The sequence below is a fragment of the Aulostomus chinensis genome, chromosome 2, assembly GCF_037954235.1.
Source record: "Aulostomus chinensis isolate RoL2024-O1b breed Wild chromosome 2, RoL_Achi_v1.0, whole genome shotgun sequence".
In the NCBI taxonomy this organism is placed as follows: Eukaryota; Metazoa; Chordata; class Actinopteri; order Syngnathiformes; family Aulostomidae; genus Aulostomus; species Aulostomus chinensis.
This window is the reverse complement of record NC_141321.1, coordinates 5,869,321-5,895,935: the sequence shown is the minus strand read 5'-3', so window position 1 is coordinate 5,895,935 and position 26,615 is coordinate 5,869,321. Positions and strand designations below refer to the sequence as shown.

Genomic DNA, 26,615 nt, shown 5'->3' with positions numbered 1-26,615 from the left:
TACTGTGGCGGAGGACGGACCAGGACAGTCCCTGCTTTGAGAGGCTGCAATGACATCGTCCCAGCGATCACATGACCAGGATGCAGTATGGCAGGAACGACAGACTGGGCCTCATTCAGGAAATGTTCTTGAACACTAAATTGTTCTTAAAGTGATATTTCACCCAAAAGGTGTCTCTTTCCTTTCAAGTACTCATGAACCGTTTTCTCCTGTCACAAAGGCTTTCCTCCCTCCTGCATCACTTCTTAGTGACTCCAGAATGCAGAAAGAGCCAGACACGTAGATTTAGCTTGAAGTTAATGAGACTGATGCTAACAACAGCATCATCTGTTACGATCCAGCAGGAAACTCAGTAATCCAAAACCACTTGGATTTGAGCTGAGACAAAGTCATCAGAAGACTTTCGGTGCGGCTCCACCATGAACCAGGGCCACGGCTACGGTAAGTTTGTGAACTGATGGTTTTGGACAGTTTTCCTGTTGTTGGCCGTCATCCCCCATTGGCTTCAAGCTAATTGTACATGGCTGGCACTTCCTGCATTCTGCAGTGGTAAAGAAGTGAGCCAGAGGAGAACAATAACCTCATGAATTCAAGACACCTACTTGTGAGTATGTGAAAGCAAAACTAGAGATTTTGCAGACAGGAGGCAGAGCCTGATGGGGGACCGTAACGTCTTGTTGCTGGCATCTGCTGTCTTGCGCCTCTGACACGACAGTCTTTCCCAGCCTGGGTGATTGACAGCTAGGAGGCTCCCATCAGGTGTCAGGAGGAAGGACTTACACATCACCGTCAGGACTTACTTCCTCTGAGACTAAATTGAGGGTTCAAAAACCCTCATGCATGAGCCCAGTGTTGAGGACCATAACAAGGGGCTTCATGATTGCACTTCTTTTGTGGTGTCATCGGTCATCAAAGAACTGAATGTCAAAGTCAGCAATATTTTCTCCAGTTCATGGCTTCTACTGGAGAACATGTCCACACTTGGTGTCTGTGCTGGTAGAAGTCTTACACATTGTCAGGAACTGATATGTTACTGGCCTACAACCATAACTTCCCGCCTCCTTGAGCGTGTCCCGCCTGACTGAGAAAAGTCACATGATGAGGCGGCCATGTTTGATATTTCACTGTAGAGCAGGAAACTGCTTGAAGTTGTAGGAGGCAAAAGTACATCAAAATTGCACTGTTACTCACACAAGCGACAGCAACACAATACGGATTAAGTTTGTGTTCTCTAGCACCACCTAGTGGGTGGAGCTAAATACATTTACACCACAGTGCAGCCATAGTCTTCAAACAAAATCCAAATATCATTTTTTTGCCTCCCCCTCAGCCTACTGAACACGCATGCACGCACACACGCACACACACACACACACACACACACAAACACACGTGTGCACGTTGCTTGGGGGTGTGAAGGTCCGATCATCACACCTTCCTCATTTCAGCAGGACCCAGCGTGAAAGAACCAGGAAGTTCACCGCTGCGCTGGAGCAGAACAAACAGAGGCACTCAAGAAGACTCGACCAAACAGTCGTCATGGTGCCATCTTTTAATCTGTACCCACACACACACACAAACACACACACACACGCACACAATGATGACTCTGAGTTGAACCAACTCAACGCTCATCTGTACAGTACATCACAATGTAACATGAAATCCCAGATTAAACACACAGTTGGACATCCGTCTACCTGAAAGGCTCCTCAAGCTCGTGTGCAAATATCCACACGCACGCACGCACGCACGCACACGCTACATACCTGCTTGCCACATTAAAAGCACACTGAATGTAAAATGTCCCTCGTTTGTTTGATTACATGAGATCAGTTTTCTTTTTTGTCCCATTGTGAGGTGATTTTACAACACACAACAAACAATATACAACATCTCTGGTACAATTAAATAAATCTCATGTGGGTGCTGAAAATACCTGACTTTATTTCAAGAAGCACTGTCAAAATAAATATTTCCTCTCTATCTTGTCCTACTGATTATATTAAATCCTCAGCGGGGATGAAGGACTTTGGTAGTAAGCAGTGCACAGTTTCACCTGGAGATGGACGCCATCACGTAGCGGGTAGGAACTACGCTCAGCTGCTGCCCCATCGGCGTCCTGCAGGCTCTCATCACTCTCATCAGGAAATCAAGAGCCCTGGGTTGAATTTCCTGTCAGTTTCAGTGTTTTGCTCTACAAAGCAGTGAGTGTGTAGGCGCCGTCTCCTGTAACGTGGAAAACAGACACGCTTGTTCTCTCCAATATCAGGAGACACGACGGGACACCAGTCACTGGATAATGATGGACGCGGGGACGAGAAACAGGACTTTAACTGCACTTCTGCAACAGGAAGCTTTGAAAGCTGAAGGTCAGACAGATGTGAGGTGGGCTGGATCAGACTTAGAGCCTCATTAATAACCAGCGTCACATCGATGATGAAACACATGGGCGGGGGCACAACACCGCTCACAAAGTGCTGGATGTGCTGCTGACATCTTCAGCTTCACACTGACTTCCTCTGCCACCTTGTGGCCAAATAAGGTCAACAGCGCTTCAAGATGAGGGTTAATGAAACAGCATATCAGCAACAGCAACACAGATGAAACAGCGTCACCACACAGGAACCAGAGCCACTGGACTGGTTTCACTGGTGGGCCCTTCATCCAACAGCATGGACAGCACTGTCAACAGGATGATCGTTCACAGAGCCAAGTGGGACCATGAGCTCCTCAATCACAACCATGCTGCTGTTGAGCTTGAGGAGGCGGGGCCTGCTGGCTCACCACATCACCCGCTGCTAACCACGATGGCACAGACAGAGCATGGATGCCGGTGCTCTGGGGGTCTCTGCACCCTACGGCTCAGCGGGGGGAGGTGCTCCCACCTCCACAGGTGTCTCAGGATGAGGCGGGCTTTCAGGACTGTCCATCCACAACTCCATCGACTCCTGGGTATCGAAAAACTCATCAGGCCCCTCAGGGGACTGGGGTGTCTGGGAGCTGGACCCGGCTTCGCTACTGCTCTCGCGGAGCTCCAGCAGCACTGGCAGAGAGCCCGGGAGGCAGTAGCCCTCCATCCGACCCAGACTGAGCTCAGCCAGTGCAGAGCAGGGCGGCCTCACACCAGCATCTGGAAGTCCATCACTAGAAGGATCCACTAGTAAAGAATCTTCCTGGGACAGTTGAGGATTATCAGGTTGTGGATCCGTGTAACCACAGTAATCCACATCGTCCTCTGGTGAATTGTTTGGAGTCAGAGGGACTTCACAGGTATTTGAATCGGCTGCTGGGTCCAGAACTTGTGACCCCAGGACGGTTGCTTGCTGACAGGCAATGTTTTGAGAGGAGTGGGTTTCCTCGCTGCTCTGAGGAGTGAGGGAGACCTTATCACTGAAACTGAAGCGTGGGGAGGTGTCAGCTGTGGTGGGGGAAGACGGCCCGGCGCTGGAAACTGTACTGGATGGACCGCTGCTGTCTGCAGAGACAGAAAAGGAGCAGACAAAACCAAATTATGCCTGCTTCAGAAGGTCCTGCTGGAAGGCTGAGGAGATGCCAGAGCGCCGCAGAGGTTAAACTCCACTCAGCAGCAAGAGCATGTCATGAGGGGTCTTGATTAGAGTAGGATCCCCAGTAGCTGATGCTCCTTACATCAACTATTCTTCCTGGGGTCCACACAAAACAGAGCAATAAGAATATACAATCAAAAATGACAAAGCAAAAGAAAAGATTTACACACAAGAAATATCAACTATTAGACAGCACCCAGAACGTACAGTATACAAAAATGACATGACAAATAATAAAAACTCTCATACAATCAAAAACAAACAAGTACCACTACATAATAAAGGAGTAAAACATGTTAGTACACGACAGTCTTGTACTAACAGCCATGAGGTGTTGCTTCACCCGTTTTTTTGAAACGAGCCTCACTCAGTTTTAGAAATGTGACCTGGAGGGGAGGTCTCTTCAACAGTGGCTCTGTTCAGCACTGCTTGTTGTCTGAAGTCAGGTTTAGCTGTTGGAGTTGTGTATTTACCACGAATCGCACGTCTGCTAGGGTACGAGTGTGCACCAGCGCTGAGTGAGAGCTGCTGTCTTTTACAGAGGAGAGGAGTGATGTTGTTAGCCTCTCATCTACCTTCAGCCAGCCGAGTTGGTTCCGCCTGTTATTAATGTGAGCTCTTATTGTACAACCAAGTGCAAGCCGAGCTGCTCTGTTCTGAGGTTAGTTTTTGTTGTTCTTGACCATAGTAGTCTAGCTGTGACGGTGCCAGAGTCTGCAGGACCGGCTTTGTCAAGGGCGGTGTTAGAAAAGAGGAGCATCTCTTGACTATGGAGGTGTTTCTCCCCGTCTTTTGCACCAGTAAGTCTCTGTGCTTTACATCCATCTGAGGATGGAGCTTCAAGAGTGTTTTGACCCCAATAGAAATGTGAAGGACAAGTTTGTTATCAGTGATCCAATCAAATACCATTTGCAGCTCTTTGTTGAGGACCGAGGTGATCTCCTCAGCTGTGGATGCCTACAAGTCAAGTGTTGAATCATCTGCATCCATGACCATCTTGGCTTTAGTACAAGCAAGTGGAAGATCAATGAGTGGGATCCATAGATCCTCCACAGTCGCTGCACCGTGGGAATGTGAAATGTTGGTGCCGATGAGGACATGCTGCCGTACTCACACCATGGAGGTCTGTCGGAACGCGACCTGAGCGACAGGGAGGAAGAGAGGACCCTCTGGGGTATGTAGGAGTCCACCGATGGATGGCTGTGAGTACCGAACATGGCCGACAGAGCTGCGGCAATAAAAGACCACAGATGACAGATGAGGTTGCGTGGTGATAATGGTGACAACTACCACAGCGGTACCTGTGTGCTGCTCACCTCGTGTTGTCCTTGTGTGCGGATCGCCAGCGTTCTCGCACACACCAGTGAGGAACTCGTTGACCTGTTTGAGCGACAGCGAGTTGTGCAGCGTTTCCAGAGGATAGATGGACGGCACCATGGAACAGCCTTCAAAGCCTGCGGCAGAGGAGAGACAGGACGCCCGCAGGCACATCAGACTCAGTTTGACTCGCAGTCTTCCGCTGACAAACCGCCGCCAACGCTGCCCATCGACTACACCTCTCATCCTGCTCATTTAACAACACGCCTTCACCTGCTGTGAACTCCTGCCAGCCTTCAGATCCTCACAGGCAAGTTGCGTAACCATGCTGCACGTCAAGACAACATGACACCATATCAGTCTCTAAGGTCTCGCTCTGATTGCGAAGACAAGCAGATCTGAAACCCCGATGTCTGCTTCTTGAGTCAGTCTCAACACACACGTGTGCACTCCAGCGCTCCAAGCTGTCCAGACTGCAGCTCAGAACACACACACCATCAAAGCCAGTCCATTCACTGTTAGTTCACAACCAAGCTGCATTTCACCAGCACCGCTCACAGTCACAGTGTCAAACCACATCTCGCCATGATGGCCGAACACCTGGGAGGGACCAGATCCCTGCTCTCAGCTACAGTCAGTGGGACTCACATGCTGGTCAGGGTCAGGAAGGAGGCCAAACAACTCCAACAACTGATTCCAAACGGAAAGAGTTGAACTCATGTGGGTTCAAAGGTTAGTGATGGAAGCTGTTGTCTAACCTCCTCGAGGGTCACGTCTTTGTACCGCAGGCACATAGACTTGCACACATAGGCAGCGTGTGTGTGTGTGTGTGTGTGTGTGTGTGTGTGTGGGGGGGGTGTCCCTTCTACTGAACACACGATTACATGAATGGTTTTGGTGAAAGCCTCTCCTGGTCTGGCTGCAGGCACCTGAGTTCTCACTGCTCCGGCCTCAACACAGGCAGAGGAGCTGGGTTTGATCACACTGACCAACAATAGAAGAGAAGAGGATAGAATAGAATAGGGTTACATGGATGGATGGATGGATGGATGGAGGGATGGAGGATGGAGGGAGGGAGGGATGGAGGGAGGGATGGATGGATGGATGGAGGATGGAGGGATGGATGATGGATGGATGGAAGATGGAGGGATGGATGATATGGGGATGGATGATGGATGGATGGATGATAGATGGATGGAAGATGGAGGGATGGAGGATGGAGGGAGGGAGGGATGGAGGGAGGATGGATGGATGGATGGAGGGATGGATGATGGATGGATGGAAGATGGAGGGATGGATGATATGGGGATGGATGATGGATGGATGATGGATGGATGGATGATAGATGGATGGAAGATGGAGGGATGTATAGAGGGATGGATGGATGATATGGGGATGGATGATGGAGGGATGATGGATGGATGGATGATGGAGGGATGGATGAGGGATGGATGGATGATGGAGGGAGGGATGGATGGAGGGATGGATGGATGAATGGAGGGATGAATGGATGGATGGATGGATGGAGGAATGGATGGATTGATGGAGGGATGGATGGATGGATGGAGGGATGGATGGATGGAGGGATGGATGTATGGATTGATGGAGGAATGGATGGATTGATGGAGGGATGGATGGATCCCCTGCTCTCCTCTCTGCTGCAACAGAGCCGAGACCCTCGGAGACCTGCTGACTGCTCGTTAGCTCAGTGAATGTTAGCATAACTTTGTCAAAAGTCCCACAAGGATCTTCAGCTGCTGATACAACTGTGGTTGGGTTTTACATTCCTGAGAAGTGAAAGTCAAATTGGTAGACACTGTAGTTACAGAGTCAGACACACACCGGGCGAGGACTACACCTGGGCAACTGAGGTCCAGAACCAGATCTATCTGAAGTGAAAACACAGAGGAGGAACAACAGGTTTACAAAGCTGAACAATCAAGACAGAGGGGGGTGCTAAACTGCCCATTCACTACCATTAATTGTTCTAAGCTAACTAGCGGTCAGCTGGTGACAGAAGGTCTCCTCACAGTCACTGTCAATGAGAGAAGGGTATCATTTATGGCCCAGGGAGGACAGACGACTACTCCGGTCCCCCAAACTGACATTTCCCTTTCATCTTCACTCTGCAGTTTCCTGACTCGCTTTTTGAAAAAGTGACTGGATTAAGTGCCATCACTCATGAAGAGTGACAGCAAACAGACAAATAACAATAAAGGTTAGAGACACCGACCTCACACTTCAAAGCCTTCACTCACGGAACATCAAATTTCTGGAGTTGATTTAAGGAGGTCATGAATGGTTTTAGGGAAAGTTTAGTCAGAGCAGAATGCACAAGTGATCGCTACAGAGCTTGTTAACATCGAGCAGGGGGAGTGTTCCCACTCCTCTCTGGTGGCAGTCAAGCAATGGAACCCCACGTGTTGAATGAAGGTCAAATATTTTTGGCAGGACAGTCAATAAGTTGAAAGCTTGGTACTGTATCAAATAAATGTGCATCTTACTGGCACATGGAGCATAAAGTAAGACTAATGCAGGCTTTGTTTCCTCTGATTAAAGCTGACAGAGAATCGATTCATCAATTAGTATGAAGGAACAATTTTGAAGTCAAGCAAATGTGCTAAATCTTGTATTGATAGTGAAAGTAGCTGCAGCCCTACATGGACAAACGCCCCCCGTTGTCTGACCCTACAACGATTATGACTAAATTCTGAGGGTTAACTGAGTAAAGGAGGTGGGGAGGGGGACTCCTCCCCATCGACAGTTGCTTGTAGCAACTGACGTGGTTTGGACAAGCTCACACCACTCCAGCTTGCAATCTGCATGAGCACAGAAACAGGCAAGCATGCAGACACATCAAGAGGCCAAGCATGAGTCAACCACAGAACAAGCACAGTCCAGACTAAACCGTGAACGGTGGTTGGACACGGCGCGAGGCTGTGCGGGGAGGGTGGGGCCAGGGGCTGACCATGGAGGTACTCTATGGGGTCCTGGCCGGAGATCAGACAATTTCGGAAGAGGCGGAGGTGGTAGGAGCACTGGTGGAGATGGTGGGCGAGAGCTCCGTCCAGAGCGAGGTGGCGGCCCAGGCTGAGGTCGGTGGAGAAACACCTCAGCAACTGAACCATATGGTGCTCCTCCAAGGGCTCTGAGGAAGAAGAGGGAGAGCGAGGAGGCACAGAGCAGTGGAGGAGAGGGAGGAGCAGGACAAAAGACATGAAACAGAGGAGGGGAAAGCAAGAGGAGCCGAAGTACAGTTCAGATGAGAGGGGAAGGAAGAGCATGAAGAGAAAAGCAGCGGTTGAGCAGAGGCCAGTGGAGGGAGGGTGGTGTTTGTATTGTTCATGTCTATGAAGGTGGAGCAGGAAACAAAAGAGGCAAACAGCTTCTCCTAGCCCCCCCCCCCCCCCCACATAAACAGCCACAGATGATGGTGCAGCAGATGCTTGCAAGCAAGTCTGTGTACTAAACATCAAGCTTTGGCCAAGACTCAGAACATAAAGACGCCACGCCACGTTGCTCTTCTGCAGCATCTCAGAGGTCGTTACAATGGCAAGCAATCAACCTTGAGCCAATCACTAACGAGAACCCACAAAAGAGCAAGTTGGACACAGGAGATTCACAGGAAGCAGCAGAGCCCAGACCTCGGAGCAGCCCCCCCCCACACACACACACACCCCAGCAGCAGCTGTTACATGTGCAGCTACGTCTTCTTGTGTCCACATGAACAAACACCAATGATACAAAGCTGCAGCTGGACATTTGGTGCCAACAGACAACTGCATCCCTGGAGTCATCGTACCTGTCACCGCCCACCCAGCAGGTGGCGCCACAGCTAGGGTGGACGTATCATCTTGTGTTCCTGTGTTGAATGATACATGGAAGTCACAGACATGCAAATATAGTTTGTGAAGCTCTACTAAAAGTGAGTGCAGGTCAGTCCTCCATTCAGACGGTATCAGGGCAATTTGAATTTCCTGCAGTGTCACAGGCACAGACAGGGATGGGGGGCAAGATGATCTTCAGGAATCAACTGGTGAAATCTTTTCATGATAGAAGTTACTGACAAGGCCCCAACTGATTCCTTCATCTAGTTTGTCCCCTTTTTGCTGGTTTTCCTCCCCAACTGTATGATTCTAATTCACCCTACCAGGTTGTCCTGGTTGTTGCTTCACCAGACAATGAGAATCAACGACCAAACAAAGGTCCAGAAAGACCCAGGTGCTCCACTTAACCAAAGAGCAAAAATGACGAAGAGCAAAAAATCCAATCGGACCAAAATTTGATTCTTCAATCCACCAAAACATTTTTTGGAGGGCTGGCGCAGAGAACCTGTCAACAACAATTCAATGCTGGCTGCCACTGATCCCAACTGGTCATCCCTCCACGGTGGTCCATCAATGATAAAAACAGAATTCACCTGCAGCCACAATCATCACACTTCCTCTTTGTCAAAATTGGAATATTTGCCATTTTTCAAGTCTTGCACGCTCACAGAACAACCACACCTGTGTACTGGAACCACTGAAGCAATTGTGTGCTTTTGGATGGATGAAAAACAAAACTGGTACTGTGTTTACAAGAGACACAGGGGATGGGATGAGCAATGTTTGAAACCTTCCCCAGTCTGTCAGTAAGAGCTGACTCGGGTTCTTTGATCTGTGTGATCCAGGCCCCTCCACTACATGACATGACCTTTTAGTCATGTGGGCCCTTGACCTGAGGTCAGAGGCAACGGGAGAAGGGTTAAACATTGAGGTGCTGTTGGTGTCACTTTAATGATCAAATCCTCCACAATGATGGCAACCGGTGTGCATTTTATGTATTTACTGTGTACACATGCATGTGCACCGACACACAAAAATCCACAGGGAAAAACAATGTCAAGGATTGGTCTGGTGTCTTCCAACCTCAGCCATATTTCCTATGTTATTGGGGGATTAAAGGACTGGAAGCAGTCAAATATTGAGCAAAACCACTCAAACCCACAGCTGTGAAATTACTGCATGGGGCACTTTTCTGTGTCAAAGTCCATCTGCTAGAAAAGTGCATGTTTTAGCCACTGACGGCTCAAACTCAGGTCTGACGACATGATGCCAAGGATCATTTCAGGGAGGCATCTTTTCATTTACATTTGGCTTCTTCCATGTTAGTACCTGGTGATCATTTCTGCTGTTGTCCTACCATGACAATCTCTTTTCTCACCACACACACACCCGCATAAAGGTGGGCTTTTCTAATCCCGGTAATCCCAATGTAACCAACAGATTTTTCAAACTCAACAGGAACTGTTAGTGTTGCTTGGGGTTGCTCAGATGACAAAGGCAAGGCAAGGCAAGGCAATTTTAAAGGGCTTCACATGGCATCATAACACCATCCTCTGCCCTCAGACCCTCACATCGACTGAGGAGAAACTCCATCTGAGAAACCTCCAAAGCTCATGAAAGTTACCAGCACATGTGGCGAGCTGTCATCGCCCTCATGTCAACTGCTGAAATCTCATCGTACTTAGGTCTGAGATTGAAAGTGCTGGAAAGTGGCTGCAAATCGCAGCATTGATCTGAGTTTTGTGCTCCAGTCTGCAAAATCTGGAGCCCAAACTGATAAACACTGGTGCCTGCTGCAGGGTCGCCCTGGGAGTACCTGCTGATTACAACCATCCCACTGTGGACGGTCAAGATAGTCTAAAGATAATCTGCGAGTGAGATGTATGGATTCTCCTTTCACGCACATGAAGCGCAAGTAGCCTTGAATTCAGCAAGACGTGTTGCTTGTTTGACTGGCCTCCCTCTGGAGGACCTTTCATTATCAATAACTTGAGCACATCAGTGGCATAAAAAGCTTTTTTCTACTCTGACAAACAAAAGCCCCATTGCTATCATTTTCCAATTTCCAGTAAAAGTGTTTTAACTCAGTATTGCAGTGATTCCAAACATTATTTTGCCTCTTAGTCCCCAAAAACAGAGTCAGACGGGGTACAGGTTTGAAAAATACCAGGACGATCCTAGAATTACTGGGTAATGGGACCAAATTTGCAAATTGCTTGCAGTATGTCAAGCAGGGTTCCCACCCTTGGCTCAGTGTCAAATGTCATCATGACAATTATCCGGAATTCAACTCAAGGGCTACGAAAGGTCCAAAAGGTGCATTCATGACTACGTCTAGCTTTCTTGGGGCTCTCTGCTGGCTTTAGCTGGTTGATTGGAGTCACGGTGCTGTTCACGTAGAGTACTGCAGTTGTTCAGCAGTTGCATTACATTTTCTGTGATTTTTAGCCGCAGCGACGGAACTAATTAAAAGTGAAAAAATACACGATTGAGTTGCAACCTGGAAAATGTGTAGGAATCATGGTGCTGAGAGCCTGACCCACACAAAGCACTAAGACAAGATATCTCCACCTCTGCTGCATCGCCTCTGATGTCTTGTTGTCTCTTGCAAGTCCTCAAACTTTATTGAAGTACAACACTAAATAACACCTTTTTAACAAGAGTCCCCTGATTCCAGATCATCTGTTGCACAGCTACTTTAAGTATTCAAATGTTAACATTTGAACATTAAACAACACTAAAACAACCAAAAAGTTAGCCGACACAGTAAAACCGGCATTAAAACAGACACCACGGTCCAAAAAACACTCGTCACACAAAGAAGGTGTTCATATACAAGATGCTGATGGAGGTTTTAAGACTCAAGTGTATTCTCTTAACGCTGGCTCTGACCCAAAGTAGTCATGGCAACCTCTATAGCAAGAGTGTCTGGAGCTACATTGAAGGACCACCAATTCTTTAAGAATCCTCTTAGTGAGAAGTAAAAACTAACAGTTCTCCAGATGTGAAAGATGGCTTCCTCCATGATGTCAGTAAATTTGGAAAAGCCCAGAGGGACGAATGCAAAAGAGCGCCAAACATCTCGGGCTCGCCTGGAAACACCAGGGTACCGAGCTGGACGGTCGGGTTTAACACCTTCAACATGCATGCAATGTTAACTGACAGGAGGACGTGTTACAGCGTAACAGCCACGAATACATTACGATTAAAGACGAGAGTATAAATGGACAAGTTTCCCACGTATCCCTTGAAGGTCTCCAGTGTGATTACAGCTGCAAATTCAACAAACTGCAGTCATCTTCTCTGTTGTCCTACCACTCACTGACCTCCCCTATCTCCAAATTTCTTGTTCACAAATTCATTGACCAGTGGGAACCCTGGTTAGAGAGAGAATATCAGGTAGTGTTAGAAAAGTAAGAGCCCAAAGCGAATGGGTAAAAAAAAAAAAAAAAAAAAAAAAAAAATCAAATTAAATAAATAACCAGAAAAAATACAACGGAAACCTGGAATGCTAGAGGGCCATGTGGAAAAAAAAGGTCAAAAACAAAAGTCTGAAGACATGCAAGACAAAGGGAGGTGAAGTGGAAATATACTTGAAAGAAGCAGACGTACCATTAGTCGGATGCTTTGCAAACGACACAGAAAATCGTTTTACTGCCGGCATAGACAACAACTCTGAGGAAAAAAAAAATCACTAGTGTTACCATGAGCCACAGTAACTTGAATAATCATGTTTTTCATGCCCTGTTCTTCTCTAATATTCACGCAAACATGAAACAAATGAGAGATAAAATGATCTGTCTCCAGTTTCTGAAGAAGCCCTAACCAAGGTTACGAGTAAAACGATGAAATCTGATGTTTGAAGATGATTTTGGGGCAACACGTGGATCTTCTGATGTCAAAGCAAAATGGAATGGAATCAACTTAAGAGGTTAAGACATAAAAAAATGAAACTTGGAAAAACAAGCCCAATATTAAGGTCTAACTTCTTCTCTCCTGCTCGTGCTTGTGTGCTTATGGGAACGTGGGAGTTTAAAGTCATTCAGCCTCTCTCTGGCATTGGCAAAATATCAGTTGGTGAATCTTGAAGGGTTAGATGTGAGCCTCCTCACACCTAAGACGCTTCGGTGCAAAAAACATGAAAGTTTATGACACTACTACACTGGCAGAGGAGTGTACACTTAGACAAAGCCATTGGGGTGAGCGCGCTGGAGGTCGCAAGACCAAAAATGCTTCCGTTGATTCTTGATGAAGAGGAGTGCTAACAAGATGGATGACAAAGACCAACAGCAAGGCTACATGTGAGACAACCAAGAGGATGGCAGCTGAGAGAAGTCTGTGTGATACCACAGTGACACCTATTGGACGACACGATGACAGACATCAATGTCAGCTACACGACCATGGCCAGGCATGGCCGCCCAGATGATGCAGCACTTAATACGGCTGCAAAATGTGGAACTGAGTAGATGATGGAAATGCTGTATGACTACTTTTAGGTGGAGCAGATGTCTTGGCTCAAGTGGTTTCAAATTGCTGCAATTGGAATTTTACCTAAATCCATAAGCACTGACATTGGGTGCATCGTAGCTTTTGGGTTCAGTGAAAATAAATAGAAGAAGACAGTGAAGGGACTCAGTGAGAGTCAGAGCAGCCACGGATGGAAGGGTAACGAGGGAAGATCATGGTTTTGAGGATGGGGGTCAATTTACGGACACACACTGATGAAGTGTTTCTCTTCATCCATGCGGGGGCCCTGAGATCATGAAGAATCTTCAAACTTCTACTTGATATCTGGGAGTGAAACTCTCGAAACACTCAGTGTTGGCTTCCCAAAACGGTCTAAAAAAGGGCACGGTTGATCTTGTGTTTACAAGCAGAAGTAGCCACTGAACATTTAGGGCCCTATATTCATCATGGCGCATGCTGGCGTTCGGTCAAGCCCAAGTATCATTGCTAGCTTACAGCTGCCACAAACGGCATTTTGACATCAAGCGCCCTCGCCGTTTCACTACCAAATGAACTTGTGCTCTGTCTGTCTGTCCTGTAAGGTGCGTACGTATGTTAAGGAGGTGTGACCTGCGTAGTCTGTCACAGCTGTGCTACGTTGCTTGTTTCCGCTGTGTGGAGTGCTATCTAAATGGCGCATCGATCATATGAGCATGTGTGCTGCACCTCAATGTGGTTCTATAAAAGTGTGAAACCGTGGGAACACTGGCCTCCACCTTCCCGCTGCTCTTTACGTCAACATCAGACGCGCTCACACACTTTCACCTGGAGCACGAGGAGGTCTGTTTCTCCAGATGAGAAGCACAGAAATATGAAATTCACTGGACTTTGAAGAGATCGACACGAGCCTCTCTGATTGGTTTGAGTGATGTCACGCCTGAAACACACCTATGGATTGGTGTCTAAAGGCCTCTTTGCTCTGCTGTGCTTTGCGTTCGACTTCTACTTCTAAATAACAAAATGAGGCTGACCACACCTTGAAAACACACCGCGCCACTAGCGCCATCAGCCAATCAACCTGGTGCCAAAATAGGGCCCATAATGTTGCAGTTAAAGAAAAAAGTTCTTTTATGACACCAAGAGATAAACCTGAGAACAGCACACTGTAAATCTCTGTATGTTTTGCTGCTCTTAGTGCTGGGGTCTGAACTTCTTGCCTGTATTCAGTAGAGGAGCTTTTACTGGGCCTGAGGCGGCATGTGTATGGAGTCCTAAAAAGAAATATGCCACTTTTATTGAAAGTATCGTGGAGTGGGAAAAATGACAGTCCCCAAAACCTCAGTGGTTTTGGAGACCAGAGTGAGTATGGAATCTATGAATAAAGAAACGACGAATAACTGAAAGACACGAGTGGGCAAAAATAACGCTCGTTCTGTCACTTGTCTCCTGGAGCTCATCATCTTCCTGTCTGTGCTGAGGCTGTAATTAATAAGAGTGCTCTGATCAGGGTTGTTGGAGGCTGATCCTTGGCTAGAAGCCATTCAGCTCATCATTAGCTTGATTTAAATCATTCTAGTTACTGTGCAGCTTTCAACCAAACTTTATAAATGAAGTAGACGCGTCAGGATTTCTCTGCATCTATTGTCCTGTCCACTTGTGCTCATCTAAACTTGGTAACTTCATACCAACTGCTGATATTTGAGACACCAGGGCCTCTGCTGAAGTTGGAGATGACGTAGCAATGGAAATGAACTGTGACTATGATTGCATTGCAGCTTTAAAACAATACTTCCCCCAAAACGTGTATTTTGCCTTTCAAGCACTCATTGATAGGTGTCATGAGCTCATTAAGACAGTTTTACTCCATACATCTATGAAGCTGTACGCGCAGTAATCCAACACAAACTCTTAGACAGGAGCTAAAGAGGTACATCCAAGGCAAATGACACTTTTTGGGGATAGTAATACTTTAAAGCTCCCAGCTGCTTGCTTTCTGACGAGGACTAGCGTCGCTGGCATTAGCAGCAACCCCTCCACGGTCCTCAGATGAAGGAGTGCAGTTCAGGTGCCGACCTCCACATGCTTGAAGTCAACAGCAGTCTCTTTTTATGTTTTTTTGTAAGGATTAACACTTGTTATAAAGAGTTTATTGCACTTACAGTGCAGTAATGACTTGTTGGTAACTGTACAACTACCTTCGACAATACTTTGATGTTCCTGACACGCGTTGGTTACATTGCCTCCAAGACTCGGCAGTGTAAATGCTCTTTCTGGGCTCGGAACGCCAAGGTTCCAGCCAGTAACATTCATATTCATTTCATATAAATTTATGTGCCTTCATTTGAGCTCCGTGTGAGAGTCTCAAAGGAGAAAGAACAGTCTGCATTGTTTGAGTGAACAGCTCCGATGAGACGACCCATAGAAAGATCCAAGGAAGATCAGTGGCTGATCAATCAGAGCACCCTCAGTAATTACTGCAATCAATACTCCTCCACTTAACATCTGTATACATTCAATGTAATACGTGGAAGTGCCCGGGTTCCCCACAGGGCACACACTTGCAGTATGAGTGGAGATGTGTTCTGATTTGCTGTTTCATCTGCTGTGCTGTGTCTCAACCACATACCGTCTTTGTAGGACAGACTGCCAGCGGAGAATTTTTTTCGATGTGCGCGTGCGTAGTCCTGCAGGTTAGGGGCGCTAGAGGACCCACCTAGGACAGTGGTGCTGAAGAGCCCGGCGCACTGAGAGCCTGCGAGGGGGGCGGGGTTGTTAGTTACTGCTACATCACATGCTGTTATTTAAACAGCTACCCAAAGAGAGACAGAGAAAGAGGAAAAAAAGAGACAGGAGGAAGCAAAGAAAGACAAAGACATGCAGACAGAACCGAAGGAACCAGTAAAACCTGTACTAACATTTCCAACACCCGCGCCAGAGACTAGCCTACAGCTCTATGCACTGGCTGGGATGCTCCGGGAGAAAGTTCACTCTGAAAACTTGTCACAGAGATAAATTTGTGTGATTTTGTGCGTAAGATTTATGTCAACTTTCTCCCTGTCATCAACTTTATCATCAGTTCGCGATTTTCAGCACTGCCCGGAATTCTTTTCAGCATTAGTTTGTGCACTAAAGAGCCATAGTAAGACCACTGTGAAAGGAAATACACAATACACTAGAATTAGACAAAAATGAGGATGTCAAAAGCAAAGTGGTTGTTGAGTAATTCTGAGGGACTGACACCACCTGATGTTAACCTGAAGCTTCTGTACCACACAAGATCATCACCAACCAGAGATAGATATTAGATCTGAGTGCATTACGTCTCTATTTTGAGAAGTTTCAGGGCTCCACAGTCCTTCCATCATGATGAAGTGGAGGAAGGGGGGGGCATTTTTACAAGAACAAGATTGTTTCTGTGGAAACTGACGAGTTCTTCAAGTGTGTGATTGACTAATGATTGATACTTTTCTCCAAAACGTTCCGATCCCACATCTGCCACAGAGTGATGCCACATCCTAAATGCATTTTAATTCATTTGGTAAAATGTACATCTAAAAAAAAACCTGGAAAATTCTTTTTTTTTTTTAAAGAGCAGTTTAGATCCTTAGCAGACTTACTGTGTTTAGCAAAATTAAGACCAGCTTACCAGCTTTATTTCCCAGTTTCCTCCCACATCGAACGTCACTGATGAAACCTCCCCCTCACTGTCAAGTTGAACCACTTCATGCCATTGCTGAGTCTACACACACAGTTACCATGACAACAGGGCAGTAAGGCACCTACCTAATCCACTTTGCTTCATCTCAGGGGATTGACGTGAGCAAAACGAGAAGAGGCGGTAACTGCCTACTTTGGAGGATGAAGTTTCCGACAGAACCTGGCAGTAAAGCATGTGCGCCCGCACGCACGCACACACACACACACACACACACACACACACACACACACACACACACACGCGTGCACATTAACCTCTGAAGTGTGAGGGCAGCACCTGAGAATGTCTGATACCAAAACACCAGTCTCCAGCTGCTCCTGCTGGGAGCTATTTAGCAAGTGAGTCTCACCTCCATGGATCCTGTCTTATGGTTGCGTATGAGTGGAGACCGCCTTTGTATGGTGATGGGCTCAGACAGCGGTACAGCTCGGTCCGTCTCATCTCGTGAGAGGTCCTCCAGGCTGCCGGGGTCAGTCTGCTTCTGCCCATTCTGAATCAGAAGAGTAATGAGACACCTGCTGGTACCTGCAGCACCATAACGTGGTTAGAATGCGGGGCTGTGCGCTACCTGCCGTGCTACCTCTGCCGATGCGGGTCTGAAGCCAAAGCCAGTTGGTGCATTCTCCTCCTCCTCAACGCCTTTGACCCCAGGGCTGAAATGAAGCTCAACATGGAAGCGCTCCTCTGAGGTGAGATCCTTTAGGAGGAACAAGGGACATGCTTGTCATCATGCAAAGCAACAGCTTTTATATCACAAATACAAAGAAGGTTTAACTCTATGGGGTTAGCTCCTACGACATGTATTTGAAAAAGCATCATTTCAACCATGAAGGGTTTTCATCAGGCAAAACAGAACCTTAAGGAATAAAAGAACAGTCACCACTCTTACAAAACATATAAAAACAAGCATCTTAATTGATGTAAAAAAATTTGGTGTAAAACATGCATGAATCTCTTCCTTCAGTTACCACCTTATCATGGTGGAGGAGTCTGCATGTCCAAGTGATTCTAGATGCTAAGCTGTCAGGGGCTTTAATGCCCCTGGTAGGGTCACCCAAAACCAACAGGTCCTAGGGAAGGGACCAGACCAAAAGGTCTTCATCAAAAATGAAGAAAAACAACTTGGGTCCAAGCTTTCTCTCACCCAGATGAAGGTCACGGGGGCCCTGCTCTGGAGCCAGGTCTGGGGCGGGGCTCAGCAACGAGTGCTTGGTGGCCAGACCAGCACCCGTGGGGTCCGGTAGGGTACAGCCTGAAGAGGCAACGTGGGTCCCCCCTTGAATGGGCTCACCACTAATTGGAGGGGCCAAAGGGGTTGGTGCTATGTGAGATGGGTAGCAGCCAAGAGTGGAGACCTTGGGGTGGTGGTTCCCCTTTTTAAGAAGGGGACCAAAGGGTGCTTTCCAACTATCGTGGGATTACACTCCTCAGCCTTCCTGGTAAGGTCCATTCGGGGGTTTTGGAAGGGAGGGTGCGTCGGACAGTCGAACCTCGGATCCAGGAGGAGCAGTGTGGCTTTGGTCCTGGTTGCGGAATTGTGGACCAGCTCTACACTCTCGGGCAGGGTTCTTGAGGGTGCGTGGGAGTTTGCCCAACCAGTCCACATGTGTTTGGTGGACTTGAAGAAGGCATTCGACCATGTCCCTCGAGGAATGCTGTGGGGGGTGCTCCAGGAGTATGGGGTATCGAACAGCCTGATTCGGGCTGTTCCCTCCCGGGATGATCAGTGCCAGAGTTTGGTCTACATTGCAGGCAGTAAGTTGGACTCATTGGAGAACCAGCACCACCAAGTCCTAGTCCGTGGTCTGGAAAAGTAAAAGGGTGCAATGCCATCTCCAGGTCAGGGATGAGACCCTGCCCCAAGTGGATGATTTCAAGTACCTTGGGGTCTTGTTCACAAGTTAGGAAGATGGATCGTGAGATCGACAGGTGGATTGGTGCGGTGTCTACAGAGATAAGGACTCTCACTGGTCGGTCGTAAAGAGGGAGCTGAGCCTAAGGAAAAGCTCTTTATTTACCAGTCCATCTACGTTCCTACCCTCACCTGTGGTCATGAGCTTTAGGTAATGACCGACAGGACGAGATCGCAGGTACAAGCGGCCGGAATGAGTTTCCTGTGGAGGATGGCTGGGCTCTCCCTTAGAGACAGGGTGAGAAGCACCGCCATCCAGGAAGAGCTTTGAGTAGAGCTGCTGCTCCTTCATGTCGAGGAGTCAGATGAGGTGGTTCAGGCATCTGGTCAGGATGCCTCCAAGACGCCTCCCTGGGTAGGTGTTCAGGGCATGTCCAGACGGTAGGAGGCCTTGGGGAGGGCCCAGGACACGTTGGAGAGACCATGTCTCTCAGCTGGCCTGGGAACACTCTGGATCCCCTGTGAGGAGCTGGACAAAGTAGCCAGGGAGAGGGAAGTCTCTGTATCTCTGCTTAGGCTGCTGCCCCCGCGACCCGACCCCGGATAAGAGGAAGAAAATGGATGGCTGGATGGATATACATGAATGAGAAGTAGAGATCTTCATGTCATGGCACTGGAACATTTAAAAGGCCGAACATTTAATGTATTTGTGGCCATGATGCTGACAAACCTCCACTTGACCTTCCACTTTGAAGGTCAACCAGCTAGCTACCTTGACTAGCTGTAACAGAACAGGACCCGACCAGGTTTGATATTTAAACGTGGCTATGGACAAAACAGTTCCAGGATCAGGTCCAGCAGCTCAGGTGGACCCACGAAGACCGTTAGAGTATTTTTTAAAGGTCCCCTAGAATGAAAATCATGGTTTTTGTGTTTTTGGTGTTTCTTCAACGTCCCCCAGTTGTTGGGAAGACACACGAAGTGTGAGGCAGTGTCATAACCTCTGTTTGAAGTATCTCCCCTTTTTTGAATCGCCACGGGAAAATGGACCAATGCTGAAGTGTTATATTTCGGGAGGGGGCGATTATGCGAGCGAGCAGAGTGAGTGCAGCTCTCTCGTGTCGCTCGCTCGCGCGACATAAACTGGAGACTGCAGCAGCAGCAGCACTGACTGAGCAGATTGATTGAATGAACGGCCTCGATAGAATTGACACCTTTGCTTTATCTGCGCTGTCTGTGGCTAGCTGGCCTGGCCTGGCTTGAGGGGGAAGGAATCTCGCCAGCCAGGAAGGCTACCAAGGGGCCAGGCCACCGGGAAAACTCCCGGTTGTCCCGACGGCCACCCCGCCACTGCATATACGGCTGGATCCGCGAATGGGCCGTGGCTACTTGGTATCTTATCTTACGAATGTTGTTGTATGATATGGAATGTTGTCAATTGACAGTCGCAGTCACACTTAGCACCGGCGACAGTTCGCCGAGAAAGTGGGAGTGCTTTCTTTTCAGTGACAGTGAGGGCAGCCAATCACAGAGTAGTAGTTAAATGAGGTTGCCAGATAAACAACGGCAACCGATCGCCATCAACTCATGCACTTGCATAAATAATGAGGTTGCCAGATGAGGTCAGAAATGACCCCAATAGGGACAAACGAGGCATTCTAAACCCAACATGGTAACATAGCGGTTTCAGAGAGCCTTTAGGAAGCTTCTGAGCCATGGCAGACCCAACCATTTTTTGTGGGGTTACATATCACACCACAGAACAAGAATTAATACCCCCTTCAACCTCTCTATGGCACCTTTAAATTAGACATTCAGAAAAATCAACTGAATCCATGAATATGGAGTCTCAAACCATTACCTTATTGTTGTCCTCATACAGCATGATGACTATCTGAGTCATGTAGTTGAGCTCAGAAACAGCACTGAGGTAATCCATGGCCCGCTTCCACTGCTGATCCTTCTCCTCCTGCACACAAACATAGGAGCCCTCAGTGTCACATGACCAGTCCCACCAACCCCCCACATCATTCACCCTAAAACTGTAATCTAAGTAGATGTTGTTACCCAATGAACAATAAAGCAACTGACGGTGTGAATGCTTACATCCAGCAAGCCTCCATAGCGAAAAATGCTGAGCAGGGAGTGTACATGACTCTCACTGGTGAAATATAAACGTGTCCTTACATGGCGCCCAGGAGACATAACTCCTCGAGAGTACCTGAAAGCAACATGCCACTGAATCAGACGCTGTAACACCTTCTTCACCATTACTCCAAAGCTTGCATCTAATCTTTCAAATCTTAACAGCTGTTCTGCCAAACTCACAAGGGGTGGAGCTTGTTGACAGACTCATCCTCATGGGTCCTCTGAAGGTCCAGCTGGATCTTCCTGACCAGTGGGAGGCAGTAGGCATATGCAATGTCCAGTTTCTCAACTTTATTTATGCCATATTCCTTCAGAAACATGATCAAAAGGAGCTCATTCAGACAGGACACTGCTGCTACATCCAAGAGGCTTCAGGTATAAATGCTGTTATTAGTGTGAATATATTGATTTTCTGATGTTAGTTATGCAACAAAATCACATAATCTCAAATCCAAAAATGGGTACAATTAATGATTTTTTTGACCTTTTCCTACGATGAAAGAGAAAATCTCTTTTTTAATGTTTTTTTACATTCCTATGACTGAATTAGATAATTTTGCATTATAAAAATAAAACTGAAGTAAACTAAAAAAGAAACGGACAGCGTGGTCCAACACTCGAGCTCTCTGCTCGTCTCACCTGCGGGATGACGATGTCAGCTAAAGCTCGAGACAGTCTGAACAGCTCCAGTGTGTCCTCCAGGCCCAGAGTAGCATTGTGAATGACATCATACTTCACACAGTCATAAATGTCAGGTATTTTGCTGATGTCATAGCGACCATTCTTCATACGGAAGTCTCTCTCGAGCTTGGACCAGCGCTGAAGCATCAGCTCCAGTGTCTCACTGTGGTACAGCTGCAGGTCTGAGGGAGTTCCAGACACAGGAGGACGTGCTGATTACAGGATTATTTAACAGGGAACTCCTTTTTTCCTACCTGGACCCTACATATCTAACTTTTTCTAACTAAGTGAGTCATGGAAAACAAAAACATTTTTAAAAAGGCTCCAGTCTAGACCAAAGACTAAGAAGAAGAGTTGCCTGCAGCTCCAGCGCACGCTATGATGTGATACAGTGGGCCAACTGGCTACCGCCAAAGTTTACCAACTCTAAGTGCATCTTTCCCATTGACAGGCTCAGATTGTGATTATAAACATGGGTGAGTGATTGAGAGAGACAAACATGAGCCTCTTCCATTATGCTGCTGTTGTCTGACAAATACAATTATCTCCTGAGCTTCTCTTTCAGGGGTTATTATATCTTGCGTGCTCTGAGGCTGCAGGCAGCTCTTGATACAGGAGTGATTTCAAAAATGGTTCCATCACTCGGAAAAAAAAGTCAGGAAATAAGGCTCCCCTTTAAACACTGTATTAACACTGTATTAAGGAGTTCCACTTTATCAAAAGTCAATGCTTGCTTGCAGTCCCTCCAGACATGTTTGTTAATCACTTGAAACAAAGTTGCTGATAATATCGACATGGAGATAGTTGGTAGAAGCCCTGAAAATTTTTTTCCGGTCCATCTCTGTTAATGTGATAGCTGAACAGTAAAACACTTCTAAAGTTGGAGTCATCTTGAGGCTGACTGATGAATTCGGCTCACCAGCTGACTTGGGATCCTCCATTCTTTTGCGGATCTGGGAGGTGAGGCTCTGAATGAGGGCGTAGACCTGGTCACATGTAGCCACTGGGTTCTGAACTATTTTCATTGAATTCACCAGAGAAGCGCTACAGGTTGGGGCCAGCTGTCACACACCAGAAAACAAGCACACAGTATGTAACCCAGAACACAGAGCTCCTGAATACTGGTTACTTTTAAGACCTCAGTCAAAGGCTGCTACAGCCAACGGACCTGAATGTGCAGGTAACTGAAATGATACAGTATACAAACAAATAGCTTTCAATCATCTTGGAACCATCTATCCTACTTTCTGGTTGGGTGATTGCAGTTGTCTGGTGAAACAGGTCCAAGTAGAACTAACTTCCTGTGACAATTAGCTATAACAGCAGTTATCAAAGTTTAAAACAGGTTTGTCAGTGTTGTTGCCTTCCTCCCCTCAGACATACAGAACAGATCCAACACACAACTGCTCAGCTGAGACTCGCAGTTATTCACCCTGTCGTAGTCTTCTTCAATGAAGTCTCTGTCCTTCTGCAGAATCTCATGAAGTCTGGCCTTGACACGGTGCTGGCAGCTGCTAAGAGAGTCACTGTCATTGTCCAGCAGCCCATTCATGTTGGCACTCTTCACCATCTGCACCAGGATGGGTGTCAGCTCACCCTCCAGGGCCAGCAAACCCTGCTCGAACAAAGAGAGTGGCAGGACACTGATGGAAAGATGTACCAAAACGTATCAAAGATGTGCCCACTATGTTCTATTCTTGTAGGACCAGATGTAAGAAGTGTTGTAGATGAAGTGAGGAGTTATCTAAATTGTGATACATCACAATAGAATAGAAATCTCTATGACAATGTTACATGAAAGGCTGTATTAAGTGTCTTCAGGTTGTGTTTAGCTCCTCAGTTAAAGACATGCTCTACAAACACCACATACTTTAGCGAAAGCGGCAGCTGTCATCTGCACCCGGCCTTCATCCGATGCATATATCTTCAGGTCATGTCTGTAGGTGCTATGTAACCGCAGCAACCCGCAGCCTGGGAATCCAGCATAGTCTCCTACAAGACCACAGGACCAACACCAGCATTAGTGCATATATGGACTGACTGAACAGTCACTAGAAATATGTCACCCCCTTGATTATTAACTGACTCAGACAAGATAAACTTGGACTGTCACTGGAATGCAGCAGAAGTGCACTTTCTGAAAGTGCTTGTACAGTTTAAGACTGGAACACGTATCAAACACTAATATAAAGTAAAACTGTTGGCATTGGCACTGCAGCAAGCTAGACTTTGTCCACAAGCTGCCACTCTGTGAGCATCTCCAACAAGAGGAAGATCTCCTGTCACTGTTTTTGTCCAGGTTTTCTTGTTTACAGCTCAAGATCTTATTCGCTCCAACAGATGAGCCTTGACACCTTAAAACAAAACAAAAGCAGAACATTTTTGTCCTCATATTCCCTGGGCAATGCTTCTCTTTCCTGGTAGGGTTTCCATATTGTCACTGCTGTATCTTATTAACTCCACCAGGGAGGTTTTACTCTCACTCACAGATTGTTTTGTCTGTTTTTCTTATCCATTAATTCCCAGGTTGACATGTAACTTATTGGCGGAGTGGAACATAGGTTTTTGCCGACGGTACTTCCTCCTGCCTTTTATAAGCACGGCGCATCTCCATTGCTTCAGTTTAGCTAACCAAACTCTTCTCGCCCTACAGCACGGAGGGTGGTCCAGTGAGATACCTCACTCATACAACTCAGGTAACCGGGGTGATGTAAATAACCTTTAGTTCTCTTTCGAGTATCAGTATCTCACCATGGGATATTTTGACTCCCATATTGCTAGGCAAGCTTGCAACCACCAATGGGTAAATCAGTGCGCCCTTTCCCCTGCAGCACATGTGCTCAACATTGCTTGCCTGAGTATTGGGGCGGTGACATCCAATCTGTATAACTTGACAAATGTCCAGGAGTTGCTCCAATATGCCGCCAAGCACACATCTTCTATGGGGAAGCCCTGAAATATGGCCTGTGAAGCTAACATTACTGGGGTGGAATAAGCCTGCCGGGGGTTGTAACCATTTGCTGGCGAATGCCAGGGCTATAGCTGCCACAATCCACTGAGATGGACTTTAAGAGCAGTTTCCCCAAATGTGCTCTTGCACATGATACAAACAACTGCTCTGTTTTCCTGAGCTTAGCTGTTTTGGTCACATAACGCCCTTACCGAGCAAAGCGCATGCAGGCGCTCCTGATGCTGTAAGGTGTTAGGGCGGCGGGTTAAATGCTCGAGGTTCAATCAGGCGGCACAATAGTGACGGACTGAACACCTTCGGAATAAACACAGGGTTTGGTTTTAGACCAACCTTCGTATCACCTGGGTAAAACTGAATACAGGCAGGGTTCACCGACAATGCATGAATGACACACATTTTGCCGTGGATAAAGCCAGCAATAATTCTGTCTTAAGAGAGAGCACTTTGAGATCCAGCTTATGTAATGGCTCAAAGGGAGCGCGAGACAGGACACCCAATACCATTGTTAAATCCCATGGCGGTGCCAGAGACTTTGACACTGGGTGGAGCCGGCGAGCCCCTTTCATAAATTGATACACAAGAGGGTGCTGACCCACTGTTTTGTACACAAAGCCTAGGTGGCATGCTGAAATTGCCTGAAGGTAGACTTTAACAGTGGAGACAGATTTGTTCTTGTCTGCTAGATCCTGTAAGAATGTTAGGACGACATTCACGGAACACTGAAAAGCTATTTCCCCCGATTTATCGCACCAACCATGAAAAATGCGCCATTTGCCATTATACAGTACATTGATCTAGTCAATGATGCTCTAGCACATTGCATGGTAGCTATGCCCGCAGCTGTCGAATTCAGCCTCTCACAGGCCAAACCCACTCTACGTGGGGATAAAGAATCTCTCCCTTCGCTTGGGACAGCAGGTCTCTGCGGAGCGGCAGTGGCCACGGACGGGAGTGGAGTAGCTACATAATTTCCGCGAGCCAGGGCTTCCCTGGCCAGCGTGGTGCAATGAGAATGAGTGAGAGGGCCAGCACCCATACTCTGGTGAGTGTAGGGTTAATCAAGTCCAGTGGGGGGAGTGCCTAGAGCAAAATGTGTGGCGGCCACTCGTGAGCCATCACGTTTGTCTCCAACGGTGCATTCGCGTTGCACAGGGAATAGAACATCGGGCATTGGGCATTCTACCTGGATGCGAATAAATCCACTTTAGCTCGGCCGTGTCTTAACCAGATCTGGTCTATCACATCGCCGTGGAATATCCAGTCTTCGTAACAGTGATTTCCTCTGGACATAAATCCACAGCCCAATTTGATATGCCAGGGACGTGTGTGGCTTTCAGAGACAGAAAGTGAATGCTGCTCAATAAAATCAGTTTGTGTGCCAACCTGTGCAAATGGAGAGACTTCAGCCCTCCCTATCTGTTGACATAAGTAACTACTGTGGTGTTGTCTGTTCAAACCACGACATGGTGTTCTCTCAAAAGAGGGAGAAAGTGTCTGAGTGCAAGCCACACTGCCATCAGTTCCAAATAATTTATGTGTAGGACTCGCATGTGTGTTTTCCACAGCCCATTTATCGTTCTGCCCTCGTGGGCGGCGCCCCAGCCAGACAGCAAGGTATCACTTGTAGTGACTCTCCCGTGCAGAATAGCCCCCATTGGTAACCCTTCTGTCAGGAATGATACACATTTCCAGGGGCGTAGGGCTGTGCAGCAGTTCACTGTGATAGCAATGCGGCGGTGCGCGGGATCCAGTCTCAGAGAAGCCACCCATCGCTGGGCGGCTCTCATGTGTAGGCGGCTGAGTGGTATGACTGATATGGCTGATGACATGAGGCCCAAAAGCCTGAGGCAGACTTTGAACTTCAACATAGCTCCTCTGCGGAAAATTGCGACGCATGCACGGAAAGCAGCAACACACTCTGCTGACAGGTTCATTCTGTATGTGACAGAGTCTTGGGAGATCCCTATGAAACAGGTGTTCCGGCACGAGTGCAGGGCAATTTTCTCCATGGCACTAGTGTGTGCTTGTGAGCCTTTGTAGGGGCTTGAAGTGGCACGCCATGTCTCTTTCCCGCTTTGGCGGA

General features: G+C 47.3%; 1 protein-coding gene across 17 annotated transcripts in view; it reads right to left on the bottom strand.

The window, feature by feature from the left end:
- Nucleotides 1–1,537: 1,537 nt before the first annotated feature.
- ppip5k1a (diphosphoinositol pentakisphosphate kinase 1a) overlaps nt 1,538–26,615 on the bottom strand; it is a 44,336-nt gene continuing 19,258 nt past the window's right edge. For 2 of the 17 annotated variants that reach the window (XM_086224217.1, XM_086224248.1), the window contains 17 exons: nt 23,432–23,553; nt 22,994–23,176; nt 22,481–22,622; nt 21,520–21,743; nt 21,061–21,188; nt 20,839–20,953; nt 20,594–20,701; nt 17,449–17,577; nt 17,230–17,370; nt 16,946–17,039; nt 15,789–15,914; nt 12,326–12,388; nt 8,689–8,748; nt 7,855–8,034; nt 4,886–5,023; nt 4,684–4,797; nt 1,538–3,478 (listed from right to left, as the gene is read on the bottom strand). In XM_086224217.1, coding sequence (XP_086080343.1) covers nt 2,859–3,478; nt 4,684–4,797; nt 4,886–5,023; nt 7,855–8,034; nt 8,689–8,748; nt 12,326–12,388; nt 15,789–15,914; nt 16,946–17,039; nt 17,230–17,370; nt 17,449–17,577; nt 20,594–20,701; nt 20,839–20,953; nt 21,061–21,188; nt 21,520–21,743; nt 22,481–22,622; nt 22,994–23,176; nt 23,432–23,553 — 2,687 coding nt within the window. In that variant the 3' untranslated portion in view covers nt 1,538–2,858. The remainder of the gene's footprint in view (nt 3,479–4,683; nt 4,798–4,885; nt 5,024–7,854; nt 8,035–8,688; nt 8,749–12,325; nt 12,389–15,788; nt 15,915–16,945; nt 17,040–17,229; nt 17,371–17,448; nt 17,578–20,593; nt 20,702–20,838; nt 20,954–21,060; nt 21,189–21,519; nt 21,744–22,480; nt 22,623–22,993; nt 23,177–23,431; nt 23,554–26,615) is intronic. The other 15 variants (XM_086224224.1, XM_086224255.1, XM_086224231.1 and 12 more) reach the window with 11 other exon arrangements.